The 12,972-nt window shown below is 32.1% G+C and overlaps 1 protein-coding gene across 3 annotated transcripts in view; it reads left to right on the top strand.

Annotated features, from left to right (window-relative positions):
• Positions 1–12,972, top strand: part of LOC125057297 — a 95,567-nt gene that overhangs the window by 50,967 nt on the left and 31,628 nt on the right. For all 3 annotated transcript variants that reach the window (XM_047660909.1, XM_047660910.1, XM_047660911.1), the window contains one exon: positions 10,140–10,286. In XM_047660909.1, coding sequence (XP_047516865.1) covers positions 10,140–10,286 — 147 coding nt within the window. The remainder of the gene's footprint in view (positions 1–10,139; positions 10,287–12,972) is intronic.

The following is a 12,972-nucleotide window of genomic DNA, read 5'->3' as shown; positions in this document are numbered from 1 at the left end:
ATTAATAAAATTTTCCTTGTGGTAGGTAATTGTTGCGTAATTATATTTGGCGTCAACGTCTCATATATGAGCTTGGTAAGTTAAACAATGTAAAGAAATTTCCTTTTCATTGATTTGCTAATCATCATGAATTGTACCACTTCCAATCGTTTGATCAATCTTAGCCTAGTGGCTAGGCGTAACCACCAAACCTTTGGGTGTTCGAACCCTAGTTGGACCGTTAAGTAAAACTGGCATTTCAGAAAAAACATCGGAGACAGTTCTAGTAAGCTTAGACCAACATAAAAAAAGAATAGTAACATCACTTTATATTAATTATTAATAGTAACGTTATAATAAATAATAGTTTAAAAAAACTAAAAAACACGCTTTTAAAGCACATCAAACTAATAAGACATCAAACAAATAACCAGTATTTTTTGTTCATTACCATTTTCAGCCTAAATTAGGAATTATTTTTAACTTATTAGTTTGATGTGCTTTAAAAGCGTGTTTTTTAGTTTTTTTAAACTATTATTTATTTTTTATTTTTTAGTTATTTTTTTCATTTTTTTTTTTCGGATTGCATTGTCATCGATCTTTGACAGGTGCGCAAAGTTTGAATTAAATCTGTCCGTTAAAAGTGGGTCAAAATCGAGTCCGAAGGAGTCGGTTACATACATACATACATACAGGGGAAGCTAATATAAAGCGTGTAAAAAGGGAATGGATATTTGAATCGATCGTTAAAAATAGGCTGCATAACTCCAGTTCTAAATATAAGTTCCATTATGCAGCGAGGCTGCACTGAGCTACCTGTCGCTGTCACGCGACACACAGTCAATAAACGTCAGACGAAAATGGAGGAAACGTGTTGGCGGCTAATTATACCTGAAATAATCATTATTTTATTTTGATTGAGTCTATTTACGTTTCGAATTAACTATTTTTTTTTAAATAAATCAAGATTGATGCAAAAAAGAACCTTTCTCATAAATGAAACCTAATCAACGTTATTCTAAGTAAAAAAACGAAAAATAAGTAATGGAATTCCCATTGAAACATTCAAATGTAAAACGAAAATGTAATTTCCCGTATTTCCGGTGTGGAGCCACAGATTCACAAAAACTCCGTTCGCTCACCGGAAGGGCCCACATAAATGTGAAATACATAAGCTCTCGAAAAGGTCTGTCATTGTGAACATTTCGTGTATTGTGATGTGCTACATCCATTTATATAATTTAAGGAAAACTATTACGGTACAACTCAAAGAGAAAGCTTTAGGTATAATAAAAATACTTGAACGTCACAATTGTGTCCATATTAGGGTGTTATATAATACACAATTTTAATCTTAATGTTAAGTTGGTGGATCTATATACTATTTAATATAAAATATAATACTACCTGTGACATTTCCTGCCTTTGGAAGTCAACCTTTGAATATAGAGATTACAGCATTCTAATAATGTAAATATTTTATATATAAACAGAAAATCTTCAAGTTAAGAAGCTCTGTTGTTTTTTGTTCTCACTTAATCAAACTTAGTAACTTTGTATATTAGTGTAAGTAAACAATAATGATTGCTAAGTAATAGTAAATAGAACGTAATGTAAACATATAAAAGTGTATCTGCCTTAATAGAGACTAAAAATAACAGTTTATTATGTATAGTTATTAATATACTACTACTAATAGACTACTTAATTTTTTAATTTACTAAAGCTCTTTAATTGTTTCACTATGTAACTTCTTTATAAATTCATAAATGTTAACTTTATTCCTCCTATCTCCTTAAGGTATATATAGATTATCTATAGGTGGAGATTTGTAATTAGTACTGACATTATTTTATTGTGATCATAATTTACCTTCTGTTAAAATACTGTAAATCTTCCGAAAATGCAATAAATAAATAAATAAAATAACCTATTCATCTAAATATTAATGAATAATAATTTAAGTAGAAGAAAAATCATTAAATTATATAGACAAACTGCTTTCTTTAACATAGCATAAAAAATATAAAAAACAGGCTAATAATTCAGAACAACCTGAAATCGATTTCCGTTCACAATCGAATAAGTCGACATACAACCTACATTAAAGGTAACTTGTTCGCTGTGAGAGCCCTAAATCTTGTTTGTGCCACCCCATTGCGTGGATAGTTAGCAATACATTCAACGTAAAACCGAAATAATTCGAACCGGTTCATTGTTGGAGCTGCAATATTATATTAAAATCTTCATAAAGATAATTCATTTGTAGTTATTCTAATAGGTAATATTTTTAATGGATTTTACTCATTTTTAGAGATTTAAATGAAATACTCATGTATGAAGAGTAATAATTACTATTATCTATTAATATTTATGAAAAAATTTCCAATATTCATTGTATTTAACTATCTTTGTAGCTATTGTATTGTTTTTTTTTAATTTTGTATTATAATGTAAAACCAATATGTATAAGTTGTACCTCCCTTGAAAAAAATCCAATTTTATTTTTTAAATAAAGCTCTGTAGCTTATACCGGAAGTGAAAAACCGGTATTGAGTAAACATGTCAGTGATAAACCTCAAAGGCCCGCGAATATGTTATCAACTTCCCACCCCAGCCAAAGTTCAGCACTTTACAACCAACCCAATGTTCACAAACCTACATTCGATATAAACCCTTTCAATAAAATTGCTACGTTTATTTGAGGCGTAGTTTTCTGAATTTTTAAATAAATAAGTCAGCATTAGTTTACTTATAAATACAGTTACAATTTATTTTCATTAAATAAACATTTAATGCTACTAACGTGAAGTAAATTATTAGATGATCTGTTACTGTTTACAAGACATTTCAATTCTGTTGTCATCCGCTATTCGATCACCGCAATATCAACAGAAGCGCCATTTTCCAATATTAAATCGTTAATAGAGGTGAGAACTGTCGAAGGTGACTAGTGCCCAGAGAGCAATGAAGCGGAGCATCCTAAACATAAAAAAGATTCACATAATTCGAAGTGACCACATCAGGACGAAAACTAAGATCACCGACACCTACTCACGCCTTACAGCTTAAATAGAAATGGGCAGGCCATATTGCACGGTGTACCGAACAAAGCTAAAGCCACAACCCGCTGGAAGGGACCTACATGAAAAAGAAACATGGGAAGGCCACAAAAGCCATGGCTGACGACATAGTTAAGGTTTCTGGGGAGAAATGGATGGAGAAGAACACATCCAAATGGTATGTTCAGGAGGAGGCCTTTACGCAAAAAGGGTCCATATTGCAGAAGGGAAATAACAATAACTAACGACTATGCGTCGGGTCTCTCTCCCTAAAATATGGCAAGGAGGCTGATGGCCATGCGTCATACTCTTGAACGGGTGCTACTTGTGGTGACTGGTCGTACTTGAATTCGTGTATGCGGTGATGTTAGTTGTTATGACTATGTATTTGCGTGTAGTTCCCACGAGAATGTAAGTGCGAGCACCTATTTCACCATGCCTACTGCTGATAGAGGACAAATCTTTGTTTTTATTTTTTTTGAATAATTAATTACTTAATCATGTAGAACATGGTGTGATGGTTGCAGCTTCTTACATACATTGAGTAAAATAAAAAACTTGTCGATTAAAAAGAGTGGCGAATAGTTTATTGCCAGTTCTTCTCGTCCGTTCTACGCCCTTGATATGAGAACTGGCAGTAAATGTAAAATTAGAATCATGTAGCATTTAATAAGTATTTCTTTGTTAACGTTCATAAGTGTTCATTGTCTTATCTAAATGAATAAATAATTTTGAATTTGTAAAATAACCAAACTAACACCCATTTCATATGTAATTTTTTAACAGTATAGAATATAATATGGCTTTATTATTATTATAGAGGTACTAAAGACGATCTTTATTGTAAATAGTTTTAATTCTTATCAACCGAATTTCCAGGAGTATCATTACAGTGCTCTATCAACTCAAAAACACGAACACAAAATATCGATTTAGGTGTATTAATAATTAAAAAAGCCTGTACACTTCTTTAATAAAACACCTCCTAAAAATATTTTGTTCCGTAATCCCTTTTCCACACTTCATACAAAAACAGAGCGTGACATGATATCAAATTAAAATCCAAAGCTAAGCGTTCGCCGAGAGCCAAAACACACATTAAAATATTAATTAAACCTTCTCGTTGTGTGATAGAGCACGTAATTCATAAAAACTGTGTACTGTTCTTTAATTTAACTGCAGGTAACAATCGTTTTATTAACATAACAATTATTAAAAATAATTTCTAATAGTTTTTGTTTAAAATTTAAGGGTTGCTAGCGACGAGGCTTCGTTCTTTTACTTATGGTTTGTTGTATTGTTGTGTTTGTCTCGCTCCTCCTCCTCGCGGATATATTTCTGTGTATGTTTCATTGTTGAGATTTTTTATGTACGCTTTCAAACGGTTCTTGTTTCATCGGAAAACCAATCCACGGACAGTGAAATTATTTTACAAAATTTACGACACCCTACTGGCCACCTATAATATTATATACTTAAAAATTTTTCACTGTGATTTTCACATTTTTTAGAAATAATTTCGTATAATTTTACTAATTACCAGTCGTGAATATATTAAATTTACTTAATTGCCGAGTATTGTAATTATGGCGTACACTTATCAATATTATTAATGGTAATATTTTTTAATTAAGTTAATAATATTATATAAATTTAATTTATTATAAGGTCTGTACATAATATAACAAAAATATTTATGTATATTTAAAGAGATACACAAAATGATTTCTACATGTAAGATATTATTTAAGAGTACCTAGTAAAAAAACCAAATGTGTTAATTTTTATTTTATTTTTATAAAACATATTGGAATCCGGAGCCAATAGAGTATTTCTTAGGTAAATCAGCACAGCAGACGCACATAGTACCTTACAAACTATAAAATACCTACTATTATAAGAAACAATGATACATGTAATACAAAATATATAAATTTTTAACATAAAACTATACGTACCCATTAAATGCATCCATATTTTACAAAGATTTGTCACAATCGAAACTAGAATGTTGAAATCATGAATATATAATATATATCGTTTCGATTCTCATTTAAATTGCAAACAAGATATTCAAAACAGATGAAACCGACAAATACACACGGAGCGTCTTTCCCTATTCAACTAAATCATGTTCTTTGTGTGTCTGATTTGAATAATATCTTAATTATAACATGGTTCTATTCAATTTAAGCTTCATAGGAAATGTGCTTGTGACGTTCGTATCGTTTGAGTAAAGGTCGATTTACATCAAACGAACATAGAGCTAGAGCTAGAACAAGAGCATTCTTTCGTAATCTTTTAGTGTAAACGAAAGCTAGAGGTATCGATTTACATCAAACGAACATAGAGCTAGAGCTAGAACAAGAGCATTCTTTCGTAATCTTTTAGTGTAAACGAAAGCTAGAGGTATCGATTTACATCAAACGAACATAGAGCTAGAGCTAGAACAAGAGCATTCTTTCGTAATCTTTTAGTGTAAACAAAAGCTAGATCGAATGTTCTTTGCTCATTCGTGTCAATTCTGTGGTTAGTATTGGTAGTGCTTCGTTATGTCTGACTCTGACAGCGATATCATTATTGCAAGTGCTGCATTTATTATTTTGTCGCGAAAACTCAAAAATAAAAGAAGGAAGAGACGTTGGTGGGTTACAAATTTAATGCATCGAAGGACACTGGATAATGTAGGTGAAACAATGACGGATATGCGAAAACAAGAAGAAAGTGGACAATTCCAAAACTTATGTAGAATGGCGCCGGAGGATTTTGATCATTTACTATCTCTGACCATCGAAAAAATTCGAAAATCAAGTACGAATTTTAGAGACTCGATTCCTGCATATGACAAACTAGCAGTGACTTTGCGATTTTCTATCATTAATAAAAAATTTTCTTGAGACCAATCCATAATTTAATCGATAAGATACGTAAACAATCGCTAGAACACAAGATCGCTTTGAAAAGACCGCTCAGTGGCGCGAGCACGTCCGAACACGCTAGAACGCTCTAAGCAACTGTTCGCGCGCTCTTGCGCCGTTTACATCAAGCGAACGAGCATTCTTAGAATATTCTATAGAATCTTTGCGAACGCACTAAGAACAACGAAAGAATGCTCTACGCCTGTTTACACTAGAAGAATTTGATGTAGTGGGGATAGAATGAGCATTCGCTCGTTTGATGTAAATCGACCTTTAGAGGAATCTTGGACCATAACCACTGTCTGAAATGACGACTTATGTAATAATTTATTAACTATTAATATTAATAATAATAGACTTTTATTTCAGATACTTTTACACTTAAACGCATTTATTTTTCTATCTCACTCTTTCTAGGTTTCTGTGTGCCATTTTTTATCAAAGGCCTCCTCCAAGTCCTGCCATTCCCTGTGCCACTCTCTGCCGTGTACCACCTGCTGTTCTTTTAATTTGGTCTATCCACCTTCTAAATTGTCTTTTTCTTTTTCGTTTATTATACCTTGTACTTTAGTACTTCCTTGCTTCCTCTTGTCATGTCCCCACCCTTAAGGTTATTAATTTTAAAAAAATAATACAACTATTATTGTGTGTTAATATTTATGTCAATTTATATGCCAGGTTGTATGTATAAATCATGCTTCTATTCTTCATATCAAAAACGGTTAATTTAGAAGGAAGAAGATTTTGCCTCTCAATACACTCTAAGTATGAACGCCAAGCGTACTTTTTAGTTTGGTGTTCTACCTTACAGTGAATTGAGTGACAGAAGACATCAAGAAGAAGACGAGAAGAGAGATAATAATGAAGAAAAGGAATACGAAACCTCTGGAACATTATGTTATGCTTGTATACAATATGATTCAAAGCAATTAGTTCTATTCAATAGGAGTTTTGAATGTCAAAATTGCTTACGGTACCCATAAATACCAAATAGAAGTTAAAATTTGTACATATATTTGTTACAGTTAACACTAGTTTTTAGTTAAAACTCGTTTTCCCTAGTTAAAAATAGTTTTTACTAAATGCCTTTGTCAAAACTAGAAATAACAAGTGAAAACTAGAATTTACCACTGATATAATTCATTTTCTGATAAAACTAGTTGTCACTCCGAGCTTTAGTTACAACTAGCACTAGAGAAACTAATTTGAATTTTGGGATTGAAAACAAGATAAAGTTTTAAAAATATTTATTAAAAAGATCTAGGGTATAGAAACATAGTACCGTACCTAGTAAAAAAAACTTACACTAAAGGAACATTTTAGGGAACATCAGCATAAAGTAGTTGCCAAGGTGACAACATTAATTAAAAGTAAATAAAATAATCAAACAAATCAACAGAACACAACCATAAAATTTAAAAAAGGAACATTATAATAATATTTTTAAGGGATATTGGTAAACATACAATAAAAAAATAATCAAACAACCTTAAAATTAAAAAAGATGACGATCTACTTGTTATTGCAAGACAAACTATCGTGGCATTTTGAATTACAAAGGTAGCCATTTTTCTTGCAGAGACACCTTTTTGACATTCATCCTTTCTTACATACGCAGCGCATAAATCCCTGGCCTGTGTAGCCTTGGTCGGAACAGTTTTAACTGACTAACTTCGAAAAAACGCGTTTTGTCTAGTAATAACTAGTTTTAACTGAAATTCAATTGTGAGCATTAGTTAATTCTAGTTTTAACAAAGGCGTTTAGTAAAAACGCGTTCTAACTAGGAATAACGCGTTCTATCTAAAAACCGGTTTTAACTGTAACATATTGATTGCATTATTTATTTTTTGTTATACTTGTTTTCAACTGAAGCGGTTTTAAGTCAAAAAGAAGTGCATTGAAATGATTCTTAGCTTTTTAATTTGTGGACAAATACAAACTTAAGTATCCCAAATACATACACTTATGAAATGTAGCACACGTGCTTAGAATTATATAATTATCCAAAGCCAAAACTTTCATACACACAGGTCAAAACGAAGTTTAAAAGTAGTTCAAATATGAATCGTAAGGCGAATATTACTTTACAAATAACATTTAGGGTCCGTATATTCAGAGGCGAGCGTGAAAATAGCATTGCATTCGGAGATGATGTTGCAACGTTGCGGGTTGTATAATTTTCCGAACATTTTCCACGAAAACAAGCTCAACTCTCTCATGAAATAACTTATTTTATTGAAATATACTTTGTATTCATACTAGATATTTAATTTGTATTAAATATTCTTTTGTTCATCGTGCATTCGTTGGGTTTTAGTGTAATAATTCATTTAAAGCGTTGTAACTTCAGGTTCAATAATAATTTAATTTTCTTCTTCAGCCGCATCTCTGAAGGTTGTGGCGTCGCACAATTTCCTCCACTCTCCGCTGTCAAGGCAAATAATTTAATAAATCAATATAAATAATATTATTAAAAAATAAAGTAGACAACATGACTAGTTTCTTCTTAATCGCCGTATTATTCGTAGAACAATGTCAATGCTACGCCGTAGCTATCGAAATAAACATTCTACGCACATGGACTGTTCAAAATATGTGCTTCATATATGAAGACAAATTATTAATTGGTTGTGACGTAAGTAGTATTTGTTTAAAACATAATCATGATTGGTTAACGACGAAAATTAACGACAACATATATCAATAAAAACATGTGTGTGTGCTGAGGTACACGCGTTAGAAGTTAATAATTTGGCGTAACAAGATAAAAATCTTTAAAAAAAAATATCTTTCGACTTATTCTACGTTTGTAGAAAAAACGACACTAAAGTGATGTGTTGTTGAAAAGTTGTGACGGTGTGCAGGTGTCGGTTTTTTGTAACGGTGTGCGCGCGTTTCGTAAAAATTTACTCTAGTAATTTTTTCTAACGCGCCAAAAGAAGTATAACTTCCAAAAATATTAGTAGTAGTAGTCTTCACGACAACATACTCGGTAATTTGTAGTAAAACACAAGGGATTTCGGAGAGTTGGGGCAACCGTAGCACTTAAACCGTGCGACACTCTCCCAGTTAATATTTTCGCAGCTTAAGCCCGAATGTAAATACTTTATGTAGGCCTCGCAGACCAAGCGGTTAATGGCAGGGGTATCAGATTTCCGTACCCCATTATATAGTATGCTGAACAAAGAAGCTAAATTCAATCGCATTTTTATATTGTTTTATTTATCTACATAATATATGATAGATATATATCGCGCATCATAGAATTTGAATTACGAACGTCAAAATGTTTCTCTGATGTATCGTTTCACAGAATTGAAATAAGTAAAATTAATTATAACATAATCGGTTATAATGTTCATTACAATACACGTCAAACAAATATACCATGAATTTTGTATCAGCAAAGAGTTTTCACTGTTATTGTGCGCAACTTCTATAGACTATGTCAAGTTATAATTTTACTAATCTGTGTCTGCTTGCTAAGCGGCATCCATACAAAATGTCTGAGTTTAGGTAAAATATTTAAAAAACGCATAGGCGCCTTTGTTTCACATCCGAAATTATATCTAAGTTAATATAGTAATCTAAGTCAATGTAAAAAAAATTAATAGTCTTAATTTACAGTTCGTACCAGTTTTTAAATAACTAGCAAGAAACTCTTCATCTTTTTTCCATTTGGCCACTCTTTTTTAATTGCTATGTTTTTTATAAAGATTCAATAATCGATATTGGATCACTAAACAAGCAATGTCGGTTATTATTTTATGTAAATGCCGAAGAGTAACGGTTTTCCATAATTTCAATTAACAGTAAGGCTTTAGAATTAATTTCAACTGAAGTGGATTAATTAGTAGGCTTTGAATTGAATTCGCGAGGTTTTCACTAGCTTATACATGTGATTTCAGTGTTAAATTATGGTTGTTATTTTAATAGTTCTGTTGGACTAAATTATAGTGAACCCTACTACCCATTATTAGAACTTTTGTATTTCTGAGCCTATTAAAACCGCAATGAATTGATATATTGCCGAAAATCTAATCCTGAACAATTGAGCTATATTAAATCAATTTGTTTTATATTTACGAACTTAGATTAATTGATAAATATTAAAGAGTATTTCCGATGTATTGACAAATACAATAAATGTATATTTATTAACTTGGTCAATTTTTTTAGATGAATTCTGTGAAGAATATCCACATAACTTGATACCAACGCCTGGCTACTGGATCGAGTGTTCAAGGCAGAAGATCGCGACAGACACGATATGGGACGAATCCGAATCGGAACACGATAGTGGACCAGACAGAGAAAATGAAAATGGTAAGTTGTATACACAATAATGTACCTATATATTAGGTAGGCAGACTTGATTATTTTTAGAATAATATTTCATAATTAACTACTCTTATTGTAAATATAATTTGACAGAAAGAGACGAAAGAGTATTTTAGGTTATAGAACGCATTACACTGTTTTAGTGTTGTGTACGTAAGTATTCGCCACTGTGAGAGGAAGCGAGAAATGAATAAGACGACTTCAAATCTGATTTATTGTTCAAGGACATTCTTAAATACTACTTACACCTATTCACACATACATGATATAATTCTAGTGAGCTCTTGGTGTATTGCGTATTGATCAATGTTCAAATAATATATATTTAAAATTACTCTTCAGCTGTTAAGAATAAGAACACACGTAAGCCGTATCAGCAGTGGGGCGATGTTCAAAATGAAATCTGAACACCGCCTTTCGTTTTGTAGCGTGGGTTTTTTAATAATGCTAAAATTCTAACCTATACATAAAAATCTTAATTTAGACCCAGAAGGTACAATTCAGCAATTTACTTAACATTACTTACCCGAAGGGGCTAATAAAACTATAATACTACACAAATATTTTTTTATGCATTTAGTTTCACTTATTAACACAGGCATTTTGATGTTCTTTACAATTTAACGATGAAATTAAGTAAAAGATTATTATCAAATTAAAATCTCATCAGTTTTTTTGGTATCATCAGTATTTTACAATAAGTAAATATAACACAGAATACTATTTTTTGTGAATAATGCTGTAATAAAATTCAAATATAATTAAGATAGCGAAATACTCCAACAGAGTTATAAGTTTGATGGGAGAATTTCCATAAACTCGATCAATTTCTCGAGTGATTGATGGAAACCCCACGCGCCAATCCGTCAAGACAATGTGATAGGAAGGCGTATATGTGATTTGTCTGTGAATTTCTATTTCAAATAAATATTTTTTGGTAAAATATCAAGTATATAACACAATGGATTTAAGCCTATATACTACAACTACAACTTTTTGAGAAAATAATATGTAAGGTACAAAAGAAAGTGTGCTATAAGATTATCGACTTCGAACGAAACATGTAATTCTAAAACAAATGTATAAATAAATATAATGCCTTGACTATTAAGCGGAACAGTGAGAACAGGATAATATTACAGACATCATCATCAAGTTCACCTAGTTATAATAGCTTGAAGAATTTTTAGCTTTAAAGTTAAATTTTATTTATTCACAAAAATACACAAAATTCCCGCGAAACTGTTGGGCACTTGTATATATTCTAAATGCATCTGAAATGTAATCTTTGTTTGGCCATAGACTATGAATGTTACTCTCTAATCAGAGTAAGTCAGAATTCAAATAAAAGGGCTGTGTTTGCCTCTAACGAGGGGTTCCACACGGAACTTTTTCAATTTCGATTTTCATTGCCTGACTTTTCCAATAACTCTCCTTTAACAGCAACCTTAAAACTTTCAGGCCTGTAAAATATGGACATACCAATTAGATAGTGATACGATTCGGGTAGATTTTGCATACATTTGGATATATGTCTCACCTTTATCGCATGTTGGCCTAATGGCTTCAACGTGCGACTCTCATCCCTGAGGTCGTAGGTTCGATCCCCGGCTGTGCACCAATGGATTTTCTTTCTATGTGCACATTTAACATTCGCTCGAACGGTGAAGGAAAACATCGTGAGGAAACCGGCATGTCTTAGACCCAAAAAGTCGACGGCGTGTGTCAGGCACTGGAAGCTGAACACCTACTTGCCTATTAGATCGAAAAATGATCATGACTCAAATCATGAAACAAATTCAGAAATCTGAGGCCCAGACCTAAAAAGGTTGTAGCGCCACTGATTTTTTTTATTTCTTTTTATCGCATTTTGGTAACGCGGTGTTGAATTATCCGGCGCAAGAATAATAATTTTAAGTCAGCAAAACCGTCTACTAGTTTAAAATATTAATTGACTTAGACAAATAATTCAATACATGTTTGACATTTAAATAATTTAGATGAAATTCTAAGTAACAAATAATGGATTATAGAAACAATTCTTGACGTACAAAATTCACGACACGTCACCAGCGTTTATGAATTCTGAAGATGTGCAAAGAAGACAGGGTGTCACGGCAAATTATTAAAAATGATACCTCGCTTTTACAAAATTATAAGGGCGCGTCTCAGTGCCGAGTTTCCTTTGTTACCCCGAGATATGGACAAACATTTGTTATCATAATAATTTACGCGTCGTGAGGAGAACCAAGAGTGTTACTCTAATGGTTAAACGTAACTTAACCTACGGAGCGTAACGGTCGCTAATCTAGCAGTGCGTTTGAATTCCGACTGTAGACTAATAATTATAAAGTGTTTCTTTCAGCACAAATTGTTTTTCGGTGCAGAACATCATGACCTTGCTGATAAGAAATAAAATATAAAAATAATAACAATAAATAAATTAAACAGATGCAGAAATGTGTCTCATGCAGGGCAGGAGGCTCATCTGCCCTGCGATTCTGTAACTCACTTTTCGAACTCACATAGCGGTTATCGCATCGGCGGTCGCTCTCAAATCAGTCGTGAAGCAGTCATTTTATGATTTGGCATTCTGATAAACAATAAACTAGTTCGAAAACTGAGTTCGAAAAGTGAATTACAGAATCGCAGGGCTGTGGTTAAAGGATAC

The sequence above is a fragment of the Pieris napi genome, chromosome 16 (genome assembly GCF_905475465.1).
Source record: "Pieris napi chromosome 16, ilPieNapi1.2, whole genome shotgun sequence".
In the NCBI taxonomy this organism is placed as follows: domain Eukaryota; kingdom Metazoa; phylum Arthropoda; class Insecta; order Lepidoptera; family Pieridae; genus Pieris; species Pieris napi.
The sequence above is the reverse complement of the archived record's forward strand: the minus strand, read 5'-3'. Positions and strand labels throughout refer to the sequence as shown.